This window comes from Ursus arctos, unplaced genomic scaffold (assembly GCF_023065955.2).
Source record: "Ursus arctos isolate Adak ecotype North America unplaced genomic scaffold, UrsArc2.0 scaffold_20, whole genome shotgun sequence".
Classification (NCBI taxonomy): Eukaryota; Metazoa; Chordata; class Mammalia; order Carnivora; family Ursidae; genus Ursus; species Ursus arctos.
Window position 1 is genome coordinate 26,995,005 of NW_026622875.1, and position 21,911 is coordinate 27,016,915.

A 21,911-nucleotide genomic window follows, 5' to 3' on the forward strand; every position below is an offset into this window, starting at 1 on the left:
AAAATCTACCTCATGGGACAGTTACGAGGCTTAATTGAGTTAACAGAACTAAAGTGTTTACCACAGCAAGTACTCAAAACTGGACATTATTTTTACTATTGTTTTGCATCGGTAACAGTGCTCGGCTTTTCATTCTGCCGTATACCACTCATACGAAGCATGTGGTAAACTGAATACCTACACATTTTCACACAAATGAATAGCAAGTCAGGTTTCCTCCTTTCTGTGTGGCTTTAGTTTTGCTTTAACCTACACACTAGATTCTAGATTTATCCCTCTAACATTTCATCTTGCAGATTTCAAATTAGCATTCAAAGCTGTTGGATAGTTCTGAATTTTGATTGTTTTAGACGGTGTTGGTTGTGCTATCCAACTGTTACCTACAAACTTGATAAGCAACCCTAGGCTTGCTTGCACCTGACTCATGAATTTAAAAAACAATCAAACGAACAAGAGATTGAATTGGACAAGGACTAGAATAAAGCTAGTGACTTCCTTCCTGGCTGACAGAGTCACTAACTCACTTTCTCTGGGTATGAAGACAAGTTCTGTACTCACTTCACACTGCTTCGCCCTAGGAAATCATCAAATATTTTTGCCAAAATAAAAACTCACTACATCTGCAATTCCTCTTGAAATTACTAAATGTATAACTCTAGTAAATAAGATGAGGTCCTCATTCTTTTTTCTTAATAATCCTCTGTGTTTCCCAATGATCACTGAATTCAGTTGTAAGTGCCCAGGCCCCGCACGCTTTGGTCTCTACAAGCATTTGGCGGGGATCAAGCTCACACTCCTGTTCTGTCATCTCAGTGCTCTGTCCTCTTGCCCTAGCTGGAAATTAGAGCTTTACTCAGTCCCTGGGCACATACTCTATTTGGTTTTGCTTTTTTCAAGGCTTAAGAATAGCTCTGTGATTGTATCTGCAGTTGCCGGCAACATGGAGATGGTTATGTTAGGGTTGCTTCCTAAAAGCCCTTGACCCCTTACCAAACTCGTTTCTTCCTCTCTCCCCACCCTCCCCACTCCATGCAACTCAGAAATAAGTGAAGCATCAGCTGCTATCAGGTGTGTCGTTACATAAGCCCCATAAATACCCAGTAGCATTTCCCAAATGCAGAATCGACCGGAACTTTTCTAAGATAGATTCTCAAGCCTCCCCTGGCCTACCTGGATCATTCTGTCCAGGCAATTTTTAGTCAGCCAGCAAGCACCTCCTGTGATCTTGCTCACAGAAATCATGAGAACACACCATCTGGCTGCCTTTCCTTGGACACGGGAAAACCACGGTCCCACCCACCCATCCTTGAACATGAACCACAGGCTTCCAGGCTCTTCATCCAAGCATCCGGCACCACATCCAGCAGATTCTCTTCCCAACTTGCCTTCCCTCTAATCTCTCTCACCCAAATCCAACCTCCCCTTGACATGCTTATTCACGTGCTGCAGGCTCAGAAGGGGGGCATAAACCAGTGCCCCAGAGAGCACACTGCTCTCAAAGCAAACAGCTCCGCCGTGTCCGGATGGGCTAGAGAAGGTATTCCATCTGCAACAATTCCTGTTATTTCTCCTTCAGCCTTTGCAGCAGCTTGCGAGGAGGGCCTGGGAGGGCAAGGGCTGCCGGCCTCTCTAGGGGACCCTGTGCCCTGCCCATGGGGAAGAGAGGTGGGGCTCTGCTGAATGCAGCTGGGGAGCTGCTGTCGGCTCCCTGTCGCTCCCTGGGCAGGAAGTCAGAGCCGCAGCTGCTGGACACATCACACTGTGAGGGGCGTGCATGTGGACGGTTCAGGTAGAGTTATATGCACGATGCGGATTAGACACGATTGACCTTTCTGCCTCTACAGTGGGACTGGGGGTGGGGGCACCAACAAACCACCAACCAGAACCCCTCCGATTAGCCTTCACCCCGTTCGCACCTGCTCCTGACCACCGGGCACCTTGAGCCTCTGCAATATGGTAAGAGCACGGGCTCCGTAGCCAGACCTAGAGAGCATGCTGTCCCCTTCTGCCACCTAGGAGCCGTGTGACCGGTGTAAGTCACTTAACCTTCCTGCATGAATGCCTGCCTCCCAAGGGGTCGTCAGGGGTGGATGAGTCGAAGTGAGCTGCCAGAATAAAGTTCCCAATTCATGGCACAGAGTGCGCTTTCCATGACTAAATATTCCCACTCCTTCCCTGTCTTGGGCCAGACACGTCCTCCATCAGAGCCGGGAATTTTCTCTTCTGTTACAAGTGTGCTGAGCCTTGCCCCCGCTCTACAGTCTTTCAGCTGTGATTCTCTGACAGTAATAGCTTTGGTCAGAGTGATGGATGTGCATGGCAGGGAAAGCACGAAGGCAGTTCAGTGCACGAGACTATGAGTTTAGGGAACCAGGTTGCAAAGAGGAGCCAGGTTTCGGGGACTAGATAAAAAGAACGGTTATGAACAGGGGCAAGGACACTTATAAAAGGTGGGCTGAATGAAAAAGAAGACAGCCTTCTAAAGCAGCCAAGGAAGTGAACTCTGGTTCTGCTAGGGATGGCGACCGCGCAGCTCGTCACATGTGGCGCCCTGTGCTCGGCTGCTCTCACTGGCTGCCGCAGGGCACCATTCCTGCGGACTGGGGACTGGTTTCTCTGTGCACCCTAACGACGAGGGAGGCCTCCTTCTGTTGGCCGCAGAGGTGACAGAGTCCCCCTGAAGGGGTTCCGGGTATGTGGAAGCATACCTCCTCCGTGCACGTGGGTGCCACGTGGTGGGCCAGCAGAGTCCGCCCCTCCAGAGCGGGAGGATGGCCAGATCTCAGGTTGAAGTGGCCCAACGGGCACCAAGCTGCACCTGGACTCGATGCCTGGGGACCCTCTGTACCCTGCCCAAGGAGTGACAAGGCTTAGCTTGCCTGCCTTTTAAAAAGGGGAGCTCCTTCTTAGGGCACCCCAATTTCACCCTAGGGCATCTCTAGTCTCCAAAATGGCATTCCTCCTCTTGAATCCGATTTTGCATCCTTTGCAACCAGGCTGACAGGGCCATCTCTAAATGTTGCATCAGAAGAGCTCACAGCATGCTAAATCTGAAATGGACTTCACAGTGGCTCTTAAAAGGGCCGGAGGCAGCCCAGAGTAGGGGTGGGTGGGGGCAATGTCAGAATCCTGAGGCAGAGGCAGGGAAGCGGAGGGTGGGGGGGTGGGGGGGTGGACAAAGCCCTTCAGGTAATTCTGATGTTCGGTGAGTGGGGGAGGGGGGACCTTCACTTGAGAATCAGGGATAAATCCAAGTCTTTGTTTTTCAGCTGGGGAAGCTAAGGCCTTGCCTGGAAGGGCAAATGCATAGGTTAAAATACGTAAACGCATAGATTTTGTAGTGAGGCACAGAGTCAGGACATAGGAAAAGAGAGAGAACACAGTAAGGTTTCCCCTGTGAGACCAGTTACAACTGGTTAAAATGGAGGACCAGCATGGTCTGGACAAGGAAAGGAAGGCAGGTAAATGTGACTGAGTGTTGCAGGAACTTAGCCCATAGCCTTAGAAGGGGGCCACTTTCCCAATCCCCCATGCTCTTTGTGCTGCTGATTCGACCCCTGTGGGACAGTCTCAGGGCCTGGGAGCCCACACTGAGGCCCGGGCTCCATCCTCTATAAACCCTTGGCCATTTCTTGGTCTTGGGTTGAAAGCACCTCCCCCCCCTCGGCCCCCCCAGCTCCCGCCCCAGGAGCAGAGAAATTTCTATAGAGTGGCCTTCCTTCGTACAGCCCCAGCCAGCAGTGGCTCCTCTGAGGCGGAGCTGCTGGGTGAAGTTCCTGGCCTCACTATCCTGTCTCTGGGAACCTTGGAGAAGGAGGAGTTTGGTCCACGACAAATTTTGCTTTGAGCCCATGTTCGCTCCAGGAACTGCCCGGCGAAGCCATGCTGAGGGGGTGTGTGTCCACGAGGACTGTCTTCCATGCTCACTGCTGACTGAACAGGAAGAAAGGGGCTGGCATTGCACCGGCGGGGGCGGGGGCGGTTAGGTGAGATGAGGCTTCCAGAAGGAGCCTGTGACAGAGCACTGCGCAAAGTGCTGGCATGGATTTCTGAGGGCATGTGTGGAATTCGAAAGGAGTTATTTAGAAAGAGAACATGGCTGAGGATCTAAGCTTTCTGGAAGTGGGGAGGTGGCCCAACTGACCTAGGGGTTACTTTTTCAGATCCTGCAATGTTGTAATGACACAGATAAAAGAATCATTTTGACATAGGACTTTACACAGTATGTTGGTGAGGAGAAATTTTAGTTAGAAAAATATTATATATAGGTTTTAAAAAAAGAGATGGGGAGGATAATGAGTGAGAAAACTTTTAAAGGTACTGCTTAAAAGAAAACACTTGGGAGATATCCCAACACGCCGGCCTCTTGGGCTCTGCTATCTTTTTAATTCCTACATTCACGTTCTCCGGCTTATCTGTGAATTTGGTTAACACATTCCCCAGCCGCTCAGCTGGATAAGATAAGACAGAAGATGTTAAGAGAGAACCCTCCATCTTTTCCCGCTGAGTCCGATTTCAGGATTCATTGACTTGCTAAACCCAATCTTTTCCCTGCATTCTGTGTCCTATATGACCTTATCAATGTGGCAGATAATCTACCTGCCGGGCGCCCAATGAGTGCCCACCATGGGCAGACAGCAGAGGGGGCAGGCAGCCTGCGGCCCGTGGGCACCTGCCGAGAGAGGCCGCTGCAGGGGCACTGGGACTGGAAGGGGTCCTGTGGTTGGGACCAGCCAGTCTGGCTCTAGGGAGCACTGCAAGCACTCACCTTGTCTACCAGGCAGTGGGTGTGTGCTTTCTACTCACCTCGGCCGGTGCTGTAATGCTGGAGCTTATCGCTGTACACAGCCTCTTTGCTGTAAGCCCGTTTCCTGCAAGGCAAGCAAGAGGAGCTCTTTCAGCCGGGGTGCACGCTCTCTGCTCCGCTCCAGCGATGTCTGCCCACCTCCCCTGTCCCGATGGGGGCTCACTCAGGCATCTCCCGCGTCTGGGAACTGGGCAGCTCTCACTTTCGCATTTAGCTCCTGTCCTGCTTCCTGGCCTGACCACCACCGTGGGCAGCAGGATCTGCTTTCAAGTCAAGGTCTTTCAGAGGCCAGGCAGGGCCGTGGGTCCCCCATCAGAGTCGGGGGCAGAGATGCTGGGACACCCATCAGCATGCTGGCTGTACCGCGGAACAGCTCTGCAGAAGCCGACTACGCTGCTTTACCTGGCAGAATCTGGGCTAAGCCCCAAAGGCAGTAGCAACCCTATTAAAAATTCACAAGGCCTCAGAGCCCGCCCTTCTGCGGACTTCCTGTTTTCCTCGGTGGCTCCCCTCCTGCCCGCCTGCCTTGTGCCCTCTGCCGCGGGCCTTGGCTCTCTAACCAGGGGATGGGCTGCGGTACGGCGTGTGATGCTGTGCTGCGTCAAATGTGATTTGGGAACTGTCACTCCGACGGTGAGGAGGTTGGAAAACGGATGCTGTTTACTCACAGCCTTACCCAGCTCTTATGGAGGATTTTATCCCAGGCACAGAGCAAACACATAATCTGGCAAATTCTAGGCTGTCCGTGGATTGAGATGGAGGGATGACCATGAGCTTGCCAGCGTGGCTGTGAGTGGTTAGGCCCCATCCAGTCTGCATGTCCTGGGAGGGGCCTGCACACAGAGAGGGTCCTCCGGGGCCTGAGGTGAGCTGGCGGGAGCAGAAGCAGAAGGCCTACCTGCTGCACACGATGGAGATGGCCACCAACGACACCACGAACACCACCCCAGCGGCCGCCGAGCCAGCAATCAGGGGCAGCTGCTCCCTCAGCTCGGACTTGTAGTCATCTAGGTGAAGAAAGAGGCATTAGAGTCCTTCCTGTGTACCCTCTGCATTCCGCTGGGACCCAGTGCATGACCAAAGACGTTACAAATATACACGCACATGTACGTGTAGAGTACGGCTTCTCTGCGTCAGAGCCGGAAGCCAGCTGAAGCCAAGAGTGATCTGCAAGTGACAAATAGACAAAAACAGCTCAAACCACATGACAGCAGTGACGGAGAGACGCTCAGAACTAAATGCTGATGACAGCCCTCCCACAGCAAAGGTGACTCCAGTCTACATCCCCTCATTTGGAAGGTCTCTCTCGAAGGCCAGTCAGTCATGTTCGGGGTAAGTCTAATGGGAAAACCGAAAACCCCTGCGGGAGGGTCTCCTGAAACACAAAGGTGTTGAAACGCAGCAGAGCGCACAGATTCACGGAGCAGATATTTCCAGAATATCTGCGGCCAGGCAGCCCTGCACCAGGTGCTGTGGGGGATAAAGAAACGGCCAGAAATGGCCCAGCACTCCACAGTTCCCACTCAAGAAGAATGGGATCAAGGCCTCTGCCAAGGTTAGAACCGTGCTGTATGACGCAGGGAGAGGGGAGGTCCCTGAGTCACAGAGGCCAGCGGAGCTTGCCCAAAGCCTGGCTTGCCCGTGTGCAAGCCCTGTGCTCTTGGACGAAGACTTTAGTCCCTCTGTGCAGCAGACTCCTTTCTGCAATAAATAAATAATCAAATTATGTGAGGCATATTTCACAATGTCTGCACGATCACAGGTGCCCAAATACTAATACTCTTTGCCCTAATCCGTAGAAACCACTTAGCCCGGCTGGCACAGTAATAATTGTGGTTCTTCTTTCGCCTGGCACTCAGGATGGGGGCATGTGGAGACCGAGCTTTATATGTTCTGTTACAATGAGGCTTGCCAGGTACGGTAAAAGAAATATGGGCCCACCAGTTAAATTTGATTTCAGGTACACAATGAATAGTGTTTTAGTCTAAGTGTGCTCCAAACATTGCATGGGAGATACCTGGACTTAAATATTGTTGGTTCTTTGTCTGAAATTCGAATTTTTTTGGCCGTCCTGTATTTTACCGGGCAGCCCTAATGGCAATAGTTTCTGAGGCGAAGCTCCCCATGCCCTGCATCAGAATCCCCTGAGCCCGATGATTCACCATGACTGTTTCCAGGCCCCTCCTCAGACCTACCAAATCGGAACGTCGGGGTGGAGAGCAGGACGTCTGCGTATTTACCAAATACGCTGGGTGGTTCTCACGCTCCTCAGAGTTTAAGAACCACTCTTCAACTCTGTGGGTGGAGAAAGAGACTTCCAAAGACAAGGATGTTGTTCTCCAAGCCACTCCACAGACACCAAGTTTAAAGACTGAGGGTAGAGTTTCAGTTTCCCTCAGCTGAGAGCTTTCTGTAACATGCGTTTAAAAAATAATAATAATTTGGCAAAACAAACAAAAAAAGGAAATTCAAGGAACCACAGTGAAGAGTCCACAAAAACATCCCTATAACTTAAAAACTTCATCAAGCAATGTGACCTTTAGTCTTTAAAACTGATTTCTAAAGAGTGAGAAGCTTCAAGAACCAACCTCTTTATCTGTACAAGTGTCTTCTTCCGCTCACAGAGTTGAAGGATGACTCTCAAAAGTTGGGGAGCCTAAGAATCACCTGGACTAAACATGCAGATACCATACTTTATGAATGGGTTTAAAAAAAAAAAAAAGCAGCTAAATCAAAACTAGGCACACTGTAGCTAATAGCGGCCCGGGGCCACGGTGGCTCTGCTGCCATGTGGTGGTCCCCTGCCCAAAGCGTGGTCTTTGACTCTGGGCAGAATCCCACAGGTCCTCCCTGCTCCAATGACCCTATCACTGATCATCCTTCAGACTCACCTCTGTGCTGAAGACAGGGCCCGAAGCCTCAGTGAACTTAATTACTACCGATGTGCGAACCTCAGTCATTAAGATAAATACTCCTGAATTTGGCCACTTACCAAAACTCTGTTACATTTAGCCCCTCTTGGGTTTATAAAACGTAACTGCCAAATGTAAAAGGAATAGTCTTCTTGGGAGAAATTTGTTACTTCTTGATTTGTCTAGCAGAATTGCCAAGAGACCAGGGCTCAGAGCATTCTGAGTTTTGGGTTTTTAATCCTGTGTACTTCCTGATGCCAAAGTGCCCATAAATCGAGCGGGTAAGTGAGGTGCAAAGAGGGGACAGAGTCCTTCAGGAACAGGAGACAGCCTGCATTCCTCTCATACCGGCAGCATTATTAATCTGAATAAACTGGCTTGCCTTTCCACCCCAACCCACCATCCTCAAAATAGTGAAGATTCACCTAAAAAAATAAAAAACCTCAAAACGGGCTGTAAACGCCAATCCTATAGAAACCAGACAGCTCATGTGAAAGCATCCCGGTACAAATCACTGGGAAGGCGCAGACCCTCCATGGGGGCAGCCCCCTCCCAGCTCGGGGGCAGAGCCCTCACGCCACAATGCCCACCAGCATTGGCTTCTTCGAAACTTTTCCCAAGAAAAAGCACATTATGGTTTTCACATGAAATCATCTGATTTTTAAAATGCTTCTGGTGAATTTTTAAATTGTTAAAAATTGTGAGTCAATATAAAACCTTAAGTCCTACCACGTGCCTAGTCAGAGAGTGCTGGCCTAAGATAAAATGTTCTGGAAGGGAAGACTATTTTCTATGTAGTGTAAATAATAAGTGAAAAATTAAAAGGCTTGCAGTTGGAGAGGGTGAGAATAGACTGATATTTGGAAAACTATCAGGCAACAGCTCATAAATGCATAATTAAGGTAGATAGTAAGTAGATAAACAGAAGCATGCGCATGGTAAATGGCTGGCTAGGGAGGGAGTGAGCACAGGCAGGTACCCCACGCTCGATGCTCAGGCTCCAGGGAAACCAGATTTTCATAACCATTCAAAAGGACGGTCTCAGAGGACTGGGAGAGATCGTTATAATAGGGAACTAACAAAGCCCAAAGGTGGAAGTATTTTGGGTGACAGACTTTCCGGCCTTGGGGACGGTTTGGAAGACAGTGTCTGTTATCTCTAGTGACACATGAACAGAACCTACTGGAGTCCCATATGAAGCTGCTTCAAATGAGCTGAGATGCTGGGTAGGAGGGACTGCTACACCCCCAATGTTGCCCCTGTTTCCTTCCTGGAGACCTTGGCTCCTGCAGTTAGGCTCAGCTCCCAGTCCCCCAGAAGAAGGGGTGAAGTGGGAGTGAGGGTAAAAGAGCAGAGGCACCGGGCCCTGATCCAGAGGCAGGACGGCACATGGCCCCCGAGATACGTGTGGGTCTCACTGCCGTGACCTCTGTGCATGTGGTGCAGAGACCCTTCGAAGGCAAGCCCATGAGATGCTAGGAGAGAAGTAGGCCAGACTTCAGACAGATGCCCTGCCTTGTGAATTACGTTGTGTGCAGGGCCCCTCCGGAGGCAAGGGAATGGCACCGGAATGCAGTGAGAGGTTGGCATTGGGCTGCGAGGACAGCCTCTCGCGGCTTCTTCCCCTCCCCCAAGTGCTGGCCCTGTTCCAGTCTCCCGGCCCGCCTCTTACCATCCGTCAGCGTCTGGAAGCACATCTTGCCGCTGAACTTGCCGTAGCCGGCCACCGTGCGGGCACGCACCTGTACCACGTACACCATGCCGGGCCGCAGGCCATCGATCCGTGCCGTGTTGGTCTGGCTCCTGGCCATGGAGGAGTTGAACTCATTGTGCTCCTGAAAAAGAGCAAGAAGAGTCTGCAGCCTGCTCCTGAGAGCCGCATCCCCACCTGCTGCTCCCTGGAGCACCCAGGCCCCATCCGTTAGAAGCCGTCACCAGCCCCAGGCCTTCTCTCTGAAGGGGGGACAGTCTGGCCTGGACCAAGAGAACGAAGAATCAGCTCCGTGTCGTGAGGTGGTGGTGCTCTAAAAAGAAGGCTCTGAGCGAACGGCTGGGCTCTCAGGGCCTGGCTGGGAGGCTGTCATTCTCTGCCCCTTCCCCTCCAGGGTTCATCAGAGAATAACAAGGCACGTGCAGCTTTGCAAAATGCTGTGGCGTCTCTGAGGTCAGTACAAGCGAACTGGACAACACTTGCCCTTTGCCTTGCTCCTCCCGAGGCCTCATCTTTTCTCTCCTCACTCAAGATCTCCCAGTCACTCCTCACCCATGGCTGTTCTAGATCACCCCTTAAACTCCCTTAAGTCCTAGTCCTTAGCTGAGTGACTTAGTGTCCACTCTGCTACAGAGCCTGAGGCCATTCTGGACTACCTCCCTCATCTGCTCTGCCTTCACTGGGGCCTGTGTCTGTCTGTCTGGGTTGGGAGGGCATGCACCTTCTCCCTGGAGAGCAGACCCTGTCCCTTCACACCTATTCAGGGGGTCAGGCCCCTGCCCCCTTCACTCTCTCCGGCACCTTCTGCCCTGTCTTCTGCAGTCCCTGGTATCCACACATGACTGTCCTCTGGTGTGTACAAATGTTGCTCCTGTTTCTCATCCTTCTGACTCCTCTGCCCGTGGTGGGTGCCCTTCAAGGCTGCTGATGTTATGTAACCTCTGGTCTGTGCCAAGACTTTTGTAGCCTCTCATTTTTTCTGCTACTCCCACCCCACCAAATCCCAACTTTTTTTCTAAAAAAGATCTCTGACCTTCCCTAAAGCTATTACCAGATAAAAACAAAACTCCTAAATCTAGGTTGACAGGCCCATCATAATGAAGCAATTCTAATCTCACATCCCCCAAATCGCCATCTCGCTGTCCCTCTAGGAACCACACCCACTGCCCCAGGGCCTTCGCTTAGGCTGTTTTCCCAGTCTGAAATGCCTCTCTCCAGTGCTCCTCTGCACCCTGCAGGTTACCTATGCCCAGCCCTCTAAGGCCGCCTCTTCCAAGAAGGCTTCCCCTGGACTCTTTTCATTGTTCTTCTTTATCACTACACCCTACCTTCAGCTCCCTCGTATATACCAGTCCGGCCTCTGGTCATTTCCATGGGCACATCTTAGAGATTATGGGTTATCTCCAAGTGTGCAGGAACAAAAGTTTGCGTCTGGGTCTGCCCCTGTCTGTACCATCAATCTTAGAGAAAAATGGGGACATCAGTGAAAATGAAGAGCCTGGGTCACTGAGAGGGAAGCCCCCAAGTCCAATGTGCCCATCTGGGGTTCTGTGATCAGTTCTAGGCACAATGTTTTAAAAGGCATGGTGACAAATGAGGGGAAAGCTGACGGCAAGAGGTGTGTAAGCCACATCCTCACACAAGCCACAGAAGTTTGGGGAATTGAGCCAGGACAGAAGAATACAGTGCAATGATTTTTTTTTTTTTTTAAATAAAGGCCATTGTTTTAAAACATGTAAAAGTCTACTTTCCAAAGACGAGGGTGACCTGATGTGTACTCACTCAATCATTTGGCCAGGCAGGTGCATTTATGACACACTACCATGTGCTGGGAGCTATACACGGGCTGCAGGGACCAAGGCATGGGCCCTCTCCTTGGGGACACGACATCTTGTGGGACAGACCAGCAAATGAACAGACGCCGACAGCAGTGCTGACTGAGTGACTAGGCAGAAGATGGCTTGGGGGGGCTGTAGGGGGATAGCAGAGGGTCACCCAGCTCAGGTTGATAAGGAGATTGACTCAACATTGGTTGAGTCATGACAGGTGAAAGAAATTGGCCACGTGGAGAAATGTGGAGAGTGAGAACTGAATAGAATGCGTGAAAGCACAGCCTAAAGAGATTCAGGAGCCTGGAAGCAATTGGGCCTATTTGGAGTGTGGTGATACATGGGGTGATGACAAATGCTTCAGAAGCAGGCTAAGGGACCACAGCTAGAGGCCAGCTTGAAGAGACAGTAGAAGGTTACATGCTTGTCCTCACAGAGTGGCGAGCCATCAGCCTCTGGGAAGGACTGCTGGGAAGGGACAGCCCCTCCATCATTTGATCTATTTAAAAAGGAGGAGGAACCCCCCACCCCCACCACCAATCAGGGATCCGGCAGAAAGAAGGCCGTCCGCTATAGAAGGAATATCATCCAGAACTTTGGTCATTGCTATCTTGACACACTGGAGATCTGAGACCTGAAGCTATAAAAATCACCTCATCACCTTGCAAATTGGGACAAAATCCCATCGCTACAAAATCCAGGTAGCGGGCAGCTGTCTGGAGTCTCTGGTTTCACTGGAATCTGTGGCATTAGGCGCTGCTTGAAAGAAGAAAACACTGACTGGGCAGCTCTTTGACTGAAAACTGTCTGTTGGTGTATTGATATCTGGGTTGTGAGAACAAAAACATTACCCCATAATCACTTTACAGCCCACACATTCTTCAAGAAGTTCAGTGATTAAAATGAGTATTCGTCCTTGTTCCCCTTCAAAACCATTAATCAACTTTAGACAAATGAGTGAGAGCGAAGAGCATGGTTGCTTGCTTTTCTTTCTTCTTTTTTTGGTCCCATGATTGATGTTATAAGCATGTGAGAGGTAGCGACCAGAGCTGTTGAGGGCAGACACCATGGTTCCCATTCCCGACAGGCAGCCCAGGGCTGGCACCAAACTGGCTGGGCGCTCAACCATTCAGAGCTAAATGAATGAATAAACACCACACTTCAGACCAGTTATTTGAACCAATCGATCGAGCACAAGATATTGCCAAGGTCTGAAAGAGTTTCTAGGAGAAAATGATCCTAAAATGTGAAGGGTAGAAATTCCCAAGGCCTGAACCAGCCCATTCTGGCCTGGACAGTTATTATGAAGAGCGAGTAAACATCGAAACGCTTAATCATGAAGACAGCTGAGAGCAGATGCAGATGCCCCTCCCATGGTTTGCCTACAAGCGCTGACACCAGGAGTGAAAAGTGCTACAAGACAGTAAACAAGAGAGAATGATGAATGGAAGCGTATTAAAATGGGAAGGAGATGAACATGGAGAGGCTCTGGGAGTGTCATCAGCGCGATGGCATCTGAGCTCTCTATTAATGAGCTATTGGAGGAGGCGAAAGCCTCACTGATTCTATTCACAGAGCTGAAATGGAAAGGTGTTCCAAGTGCAAATCGAGAGGGTCATGTGAGGTGGGAGACCCAGGGAGGGTTTTCAGGGGTTGGAAAACTACTGGCCAGCTCCTGGTTTTTGTAAATAAAGTTTTATTGGAACCCAGCCACGCCCACCTTCTGATATATTGTGCATGGCTGTTTCTTCTACAACGGCAAGTTGAGTAGTCGGGACAGAGACTATATGGCCACAGACTTAAATATTTCCTATCTGGCCCTTTATGCAAAAAATCTGCTGACTCCTGGCTTAGAACAAGTGGTACAGAATGGTTTTGTTTCTTTGGATCGAATCCAGGATATCTACCAGGGCCGGGTTCTCCTGTGTTTGCATCTTCGAAAGACAGGATTCACTGGCCTTGTTGGAGCAGGGAGGCAGATCATTCTGCTTAGAAGCATTTGGATTTAAATGAAGGTGCACTCTCTTATTTCGGAGGCCCTCAGCGTCAGCGTGATTGTTATCCAGCTCCACACTGAGCTCAGGAGTTTGCGCCATGGAAATACAATAACAACGTCCGTACTTCTGGTTCTTCGTGGTCACAGGTAAGTCAGTGGACCTTCCTGGGACTTAGTGCCATCATCTATAAATTGGTTACACCTGGCTTGCAAACATCTTTCTTTTATTTCGTTTAAGGATCAGAGCTAATGTATCGGTGACTATCTGGCACATAATAGGTACTCAATATACGATGAATTATGATCTCTGTGGTTATTTCGAAATACCCTCACAGGGTAATGTCTTTTTCTTTATTTGCATTAGAAATGGCCCGGGCAATGTAACATCTTACAGTCAAGCACCTTATAAGTGAAGTCTAGAATTCCATAGTAACGTACTGAACTAACCAATGCTTTGGCAAAGAATCTTCCGTGTTCCCAAGGAAAGCATTCTCTCCTCTGGAGTGAGGACAATAATATGCTTCACTGAGGTGTGGAAGCTGCCTCAGGCATTGAGCTGCCATGCATGTGTGTCTGTTAATAATTAGTATAAATTACTGAGAAGTAGGGACGTGGTCTGAAATGGGAGAATAAGCTTCCTTCATAGTGTCAGAAGTTGAAGTTAATTACCGTGTTTCAAAGGAGGAGGTCTGCTTGCAAAGGGAAAAGTAGCCGAGGAGCTGGGGAGTGAGGGTCCTGCTTCCCAAGGCAGTCATGCTCTGCTCTTCGACACCGCCTCCATGCCTGAGGGCTGAGGGTCTCCACCCCTGATCGTCTTTCTATTTCCAATGCCCTGCTGAGTGATTCCGCTGGCCTCAAGGATTTCATTCCATTTATATACCGACAACTTCCAGATGGGCCTGTCCAAGCTGGTCCTCTCTCCTGAACTGCAGACATGGACATCTAGCTGCCTGCTCTCCTTGGCGATCTCAGAGGTGTTTTAGGCATTGAGCTGAACTTCTGTCCCTTCCCTTACCCCAAGCATGCTCTACCACAGCAAGCCCCCTTCTAAGTCAATGATGGTTAGGGACATCTTCCAGCGGGCCAGGCACAAACCTTCCCACATCTGAAGTCCAACCTGCTAGAAATCCCGCCACCCTGTCTTTGGTTTCTGTACCTGGAATTGACTCTGTTTTCCTGGCCCTCTCCTTCCATCCCAATCAAGCCACCGTCGTCCTTGTTCTAGCTGATGGTAATCTAGCAAGTTGGTTTTTAATGGGTCGGCTGAATGATCCTCTTCAAACAGAACTCAGATTTTGTCTCTCCTCTGCGGCTAACCCTGCTATGGATCCTCATCTCACTGGGTGGGAAAGCTGAAATTCTAACGTCCGGCACGATCACCTCCCCTGATCACTCTCTCACCTATCTGCTACTTTCCCATTGCTTGTACCGCTCTGGTCATGCTGGTCTTCTTCCTGCTCCTAGAGTCACTGGTCATGACCTTGCCTCGGGGCCGTTGCACAGGCCAGTTGCCCGGTTGCCTCTCTCTCCCCTGCTTCTCCACCTCTTTCAAGTCTTTACTTGGAACCTACCTGCTCCAAGAGGCCTACCTTTACCATCCTACTTAATTCTGCAACCTGCTCCTCCCCCAAACCTGACCTTCCTGCTTTTTCTATCTCCCTCTACACGATTCATTTGCTAACATACTATATGATCTCCTTATTTGTGGTGCTCATTTTCTGTCTCCTTCTGTTAGAAAGTAAGCCCCGTGAGGGCAGAAATCTTTCTTTAGATCATTATTATATTCTAGAATAATACTTGCCAAATAGCAGGCACTCAGTAAATACTTGCAGAACAAGTAAATGAATCTGGTGTTTTTACAAACAATGTGTTGGGTCAGTATTTTCCTGGGATTTTGCAAATGCTACAGTTTAACATGGTGCTTCCCCCACAGAGACCCAGGGGACCAGCTCCATAAGGCCCCATTTCCCTTCTCTTGGCAGCGTGTGGCCTGCTGCAGGCCCCCAGAACAGCTGCTAAAGAACAGTCAGTAGATAATACACAAATTTCTATTTCTAATACTTTCTATCTCATCCTTTTAAATTTCCATTTACATATTTTTAATCTCTATAAATATACTAGCATGGCAGTGCAAGCATACGATTTATAAATAAACAGACTTATATTGGAAGAACATGATCAAACATTTTGGAAAACACTGGTCTACAAAACCACAAAGTCTTGGGAAGTTTAGGGGACACCCGGCATTTTCTTGGCATCTGCGTTAATACAGCAAACACGCAACTGGGAAAATGGCATTGGTCCTGCCCATACCAGCCCACTGAGCTGTTCAGACAGCAGGTGGTAGTTTGGAAGATTCTCTCCCGAGTTGGTCCAGAAGGTGTCCAGACTTTGGAGAGCTTTGCCAAGGAAGACCTAACAAACTCTCCCAAGGAGCCTCTGGCCTCCATCGGCCGATTCTTCCCCACCTCAGGACTTCCTCCAGCCTGCCCACTTGTGCCCTCAGCGGGCCACCGTCCACTGAATAATAGCTGGGCCCGTGTCATGCAAGCCTGTGGGCAGAGCTGGCTCACCTTCTCATAGTACCGGATCTCATAGTCCAGGATGATGCCATTGGGCTGCTCCGGCTGTGGCCATGACAAGGTGATGCTCCTCATGGTGGCGCTGACCTGGTGCATGATGGGAACAGTGGAAGGGGCTGTGGAGAGAGGAAAAGGCAGGGCAGGTGAACAGACCCCCGATTAGATGGCAGGTGTCGTCTTTCAGACATAAATGAGGAGAGGTGTCTCTGGGTTTGAAGCTGCCCTTTCTTTCTCACCAGCGGAGCTGATGTGCAGAACTTCCTGTAGGTTTTGCGTAATGAATGGAGTACAGATAACAAAGGAGAGAAAAGGTGATAATTTAGGACAGGGGGACATATACGAGGGCAGGGCTGCAATGTGCACGGTGCTTTTGCGCAGGGAGGAGAAAGGCTTGACCAAAATGAGATGGCTGGAGGAATCCCATGAAAACAGTGTGGCCTGGGGAAGCTGGAGCCATTTAGGGAGGGCGTGACAACTAGGGCAAGTCTAGGCTTCCGACAGACAATGGGACAAGAGGGACAAGGGAAAGTTTTTGAACAGAAGGTGGTGAAGGAATCTCAGTCTTGTGTTAATAGGCAGAGCTGCCATAGAGAAGAGAACCTGGAGAGAGGGATGTTAGTGAGAGACTAGAACTGGTCAGTGCAGAATTACTGCAATAGAAAGGAATGTTCTAGCAAACATCTTTCTGACACTGCATGCAAGATTTTGCTGCACTTCAGAAGAAAGAGAGGAGGCGTCTCTCAAAAAGACATGAACACAGACCAACAACCGAGTTCATTGAGACTTCTGTCAGAGTTTTCCAAATGAGGACATTTGCAATAAAGAACTCACAAATATAAATGAAGAAATGATACCCAAACCAAACATTTGGAAACAGGATAATAATTCCACAATCTGTGAAGTGATTCCAAAATCTCTGTTCAGAAATAATATTATTTATTTCCCAATTCAACGCTTTTCAAGTAAAATGAAAACAGTCTGGAAATAACAAATGAGGGTTGTCTTTCTAGGGGAAGAGGCGGGTAATGGATGAGGCTTCTGTCTGCGCTCTGCTCAGGGGCTGTTCCGTTTAGTCCTGGCACTTCTGCAGCCATGAAGGTCGTTTCCTCATGCGAACTGCACTTCACATGGGTTTCTCTGGGGACTGGGGCACAGTGACACTTACTATCTTCGCTTTAAGTTAACGGATCCCCCTCCAGGGCGCGGCTAAGTGTCTGGGTGCGGGGGTCACTGTGCTCTCCGCTCGCTGGGCTCTCAGGGAGCACCAAAGACAGGCTGGCCCCTAGGCTGGGGTGGGGGTGCAGAGCACTTGTCGTGGACATGCCCACAGTCCCGGGAGCCACAGGAGAGCACAGTGTGAGACGTGGTGTTAGGATGGTTTGGAATCAGACATTCCACTCAGGACCTTGCACAGTTCCCATTCGGGGACCTTGGGGTGGCCCTGAAAACGCACCTCTCAGAGCTCCCACCCCTGGGGGCACAGCTGACTCATGGCCCCGGCTGCTGTACTCGGAAACCACCACCGCATCCACGCAGAGCCCCGTCTCCCACAGGCTGCTTCCAGCCACTGACTGAGAGAAGTGAGCATGCTTCGAAAGACCCGTTCCTGACTCTTCTGCTGGGCGGCTTTTGCCCAAAGACTCCCCATCGGACTCACCAATGTTTCTTCGTACAGCATGGCAGTCTAAGAGTCTTCCCATCTAATCCTCCTTCCTGCCCTCTCTCCTTCATGGTGATGGCTCTCCTGGCTTCCTCTGGCCTCCCCTCCCATTTCCCCAATCTCTGGCACCTCTAATCCCATCTTGGCATCTGCTTTGTGGAGGACCTGATTTTATGCAGGCCTGAATCCCCCTATCAAGGATTCTCTGCTGGGCCCTGCTGCATCCCCAGGGATGGGCTGCTCGCTGAGTCTAGGAGCTGTGGCTTCATACTTGGGTAGCTCTCACCAATTTGCATGTCTTCCTATCCTTATCCAAAATTTGTCTTCTTCTCAACGGTCTCAGTTCCACTGACTAAAGTAATAGAGAATGTTCCTTCTTCCACAGAATGGCTTGTCAAATAGCTAAAGAAACTAGTTAGGTCTCCCCTGAGTTTTGCCTGCTGAAAGGAACGGCCAGATACTATGAACATTTCTCCCATGACATGCTGCTACCTGAAGTGGCTCTTTTCCAAATGGGGCTCATGTTGTCTTTTTAGGCATGTGGCCCAGAGCTGAATCCAATTCTCCCACTGCTGTTTAAGCAGCAAGTATTAGGGTAAAACTAATATCTCCCATGATCTGTGTACTATGCCTCTGTTAACATGACCATCAGCCTTTTTTGCATCAAGAACACATCCCTGCCATTTGATTCTGAAATCACTGTTGGATATAACCTTTAGGTTTTCTCATGATGTGCTCCTTCTCTTTTGTTTGTAGAGTTGGCTTTTGGCTTTGACTACAGGGATTTACATGTATGTTTTTACCTTTATGGTGTAACATTTGCTTTGGCCTATGAATCTGGTAAACTGAAATAATTTTTTATCCTGATTCAACCACCAAATGCACCTTCTCTTCCTCCTAACTTAGCATCATGGCCCAGGTCCATTAATGAACTAATTAAACAAATGTTCACTGAGCATCTGCCATGTACCAGTCACCGTTCTGGGTTCTAGAGATTCCATAGTGAATGAAAGAAAATTTCTTGTCCTCATGGAGTTTATTTTCTAGTGGAGGGATTCAGAGGCCAGATGTAATCAACCAATCACAAGGGATGTTAAAATATTAAGTAACAAAGGAACAAATGGAGCAGAGGAGAAGGGACAGAGAATGCCAAAGTGTAGGAGGCCGGCTGGAGAAGGCTGTAGTTCTAAATCACCGATCAGCAAGGCCTTGCCTGAGAAGTAGACGCAGAAGCACAGGGTAGAAGGAGGGGAGGGGGCCATGTGGACACCTGGGAGAAGAGCATGTGAGAGGGAAAAGCCAGGGCAACGGTTCTCACCTGGGAGCAGCTGGTGTTCCAGACGAGCAGCGAAGAGCCAGTGGGACTGAAGCAGAGACGAGGCCGCAGATGATGGCTCCTACCCTGAGTGAGAGGGGGCGCCACGGGTGGGTGGCAAACAGAGGGGTGGCACAATCTGACTTACACCTTAACGGCATCACCCTCTGCTGCGCTGCAAATAGCATGCAGGGGCCATGCCAAAGCGGAAAGTTCTCGCTTCACACTATTGCAAGGATCCAGCTGCAAGACTGTGGCTACTCAGACCAGGTTCAGAGCGGTGGAGGTGGTGAGAATGGGGGTGGTCAGATTCTGAATACATTTAGCACATCTCACTGGATGTGGGATGGGGAAGAAGCAGAAGAGCCCAGATGACTCCAAGGCTTTTGGCCTGAGCAACTGGAAGAGTGGGGCTGCCATGAAGGGAGACGCGGCAAGACAGCAGAAGCTGTCTGAGTAGACAAATGCACGGGTAGGGGGTCCAGACTGGAGACACCAGTGCAGAGCCGTCCGTATTTCAGAGATACCGAAAGCTGCAGAACAGCCAGAGATCCTCGCGGAAATGAGAAGAGAATACATGAGCTAAGATTCAGGAGAGGAGGAGAAACAGCCAAGGGGCTGGAGAAGGCAAGGCCAACGAGATGGCAGGAAGCAGGGCAGTGTCATTACCTAGAAGTCAAGTGGCAATGAATGTCCCCAGGAGGACAGAACGTGTGAAAGGCTGCCGCTAAGTTATGTAAGAAGAAACCAGGAACCGAGCTCGGAGTTAGCAGCAGGCTGGATGCTTAAGTGGGGATGGCTCATGGCCGGCATTCCCGACCTCGAATGCACCGTGCAGAGCCAGGGAGAGGAGGAAGGTGGGGCAGTTTCTGGAGTCCGGCCAGATCGCGGGGGGATCCTTGTTGGCCCACCAACACAGGCGGTCCGGGGAAGCCTGCTTCTCCCCACCCCTGCCACGCTCACTGCCCAGCTCCCCGCTTCCCTCCAGCCTGCGTGGAAACATGATTTATATGTTGCCAGCCACATCAGTGCCATACGGGTTTTCGGGCTCGTCCTCTGTCTCTAGAGCGAAAGAACTATGGATGAAAAACTGGAAAGACGAACTCTAACGGCCTGAGGATGTTAATGGACTCGGTTCTTTTCTTTGCCTCTAATTCCTGGAAAACCATCATTCAAGACTCAATGTATTTGCCAACCATTGTGTCAGGCTCTTGTTCTAATCACTGGGGACAGAAGGATGAGTAAAAAAAAAAAAAAATGTCACAGCTCTGCCCTGAAGATCCCTGGCATCCAGCTGCTGTTAGTGTTAAAGAGGTAATCATAGTGCAGGGTGATCCAGAAGCAATCCAGAGCCAGATCTGAGGGGAACGCCCCTGTTACACAGATGGTAAAGACCTCCGAGCAGCCAATCAGCACACGGACCCAGGAGAAGCTGCCAGAGGGTAAGGGTCACCACTGCCCACACTGCTCAGATTTATGGTGAAGACAGACGTTCACAGGTCCCCTTGCAGGCTGTGTATCCTCACGCAAGTCACTCTCAATGTCTTACGTTTTAATTGAGATGGGATTTAGCACATGGGGAAGTAAAAGAGTAAAAGAGTGTTACTCTTCCTTCCTGAAAATCAGGGCAGCTTACATTTGGTGCTCTGACATCGGTGATCACCTATGGCGACAAATTTTTTTTTTTTCTTCTCCAAGTGCAAATGCCACCTCTAAATCTGGTGTTTTGCATGTTATGAAACCTTCCGACAAAATAGAAAATAAAAAATGAGCTCAGATATCCACGCAAACACCACCTTCTTCTAGCAAAGCTAAGGCAGATTAAAAGAGGGATGGGAAGATTAATTCAAAGCAGCAGCCCCCAGGAACCCCGATTATGCTGGTTTCAACAGCAGGTCCTGGCCCGTTGTCTTTTCTCCATACACTTGCATGCTCAGATGAAGGAATAGTTATACTGAATGCTTGACAGAGTCTCTCCGTCACAAAAACGCTTTTGACTAAATTAAACATTCTATGGAGAGAAGAAAATGAAAATAAAGAATTCACAAAATTATTAAAATTTAACAAAGAAATAAATACGGACCATCCTTTAGAAAAAGGAAGAATAAAGCATTAGCTTAGGGGTTATTTGGGGAAAAAAAAGGGGGGTCCTGAAGGCTCAAGAAGGATGTGTTTGGGGGCGCCTGGGTGGCGCAGTCGTTAAGCGTCTGCCTTCGGCTCAGGGCGTGATCCCGGTGTTATGGGATCGAGTCCCACATCAGGCTCCTCCGCTAGGAGCCTGCTTCTTCCTCTCCCACTCCCCCTGCTTGTGTTCCCTCTGTCGCTGGCTGTGTCTATCTCTGTCAAATAAATAAATAAAATCTTTAAAAAAAAAAAAGAAGAAGGATGTGTTTGTCCTAAAGAGGAGATGCTCCAAAGACCCAAATATGACCGAAATTGCCCTGTACCCCTTCTTAGCACAGTAAAGGGGCTGGACCTGATAAGAAGTCGGGATGCAAAGGAAAGACTGGGGAGGCGCGAAGTGTCCCTGTCAGGCACTGAGGAAAACCAGCTGGGTTTGGAAAGAACCAGGGCCAGGAGCGTCTGATAAGAGAGGCTATTGCCAGTAATAAGAGGCCCTTTAAATGTGTCAGAAGCAGCGAGAGACTTAACCTCCACTGGTCAAGGGGCTCAGGGATGGAGAAAATGCAAAGACGGCCTGAGTCAGTGCGTCACTGTCTCTTTTTCGCCAAGGAAGACTTTGGGGAGATCATACTCCCAAATTGCTTTTGAAGCAGGCAGATCCAAGATAGTATGTCACACACAGCAGAGAAAGCGTACAGAATGTTCTCGCCTGAGCTGACAAACGAGATGTGGATAAATTGCTGGGACACGATGGCCCCGGCTGCAAGTTATGAAAGAACTCACAGCTGGCACGGGGCAAATGTGGGCCCAAACTGGTCACGGGCCACCACCGCCCATGACCTCGGGGCTGGCCCTGACCAGACACCACCCAGCCCTCCATTCGTAAGGAGGGCTCCAGAGGAGATCAGAGGGTTGCTTGTGGTCTGGGAGGGTGGCGTGAATCTATCTCAGGAGTTAACCCCAAATCCGGAACCT

The 21,911-nt window shown here is 49.8% G+C and overlaps 1 protein-coding gene across 1 annotated transcript in view; it reads right to left on the reverse strand.

Moving 5' to 3' along the window:
* EPHB1 (EPH receptor B1) overlaps positions 1-21,911 on the reverse strand; it is a 290,702-nt gene that overhangs the window by 74,522 nt on the left and 194,269 nt on the right. Inside the window, exons 5-8 of the mRNA XM_057316010.1 lie at positions 15,829-15,953; positions 9,392-9,554; positions 5,706-5,814; positions 4,807-4,871 (exon numbers count right to left, since the gene is read on the reverse strand). Coding sequence (XP_057171993.1) covers positions 4,807-4,871; positions 5,706-5,814; positions 9,392-9,554; positions 15,829-15,953 — 462 coding nt within the window. The remainder of the gene's footprint in view (positions 1-4,806; positions 4,872-5,705; positions 5,815-9,391; positions 9,555-15,828; positions 15,954-21,911) is intronic.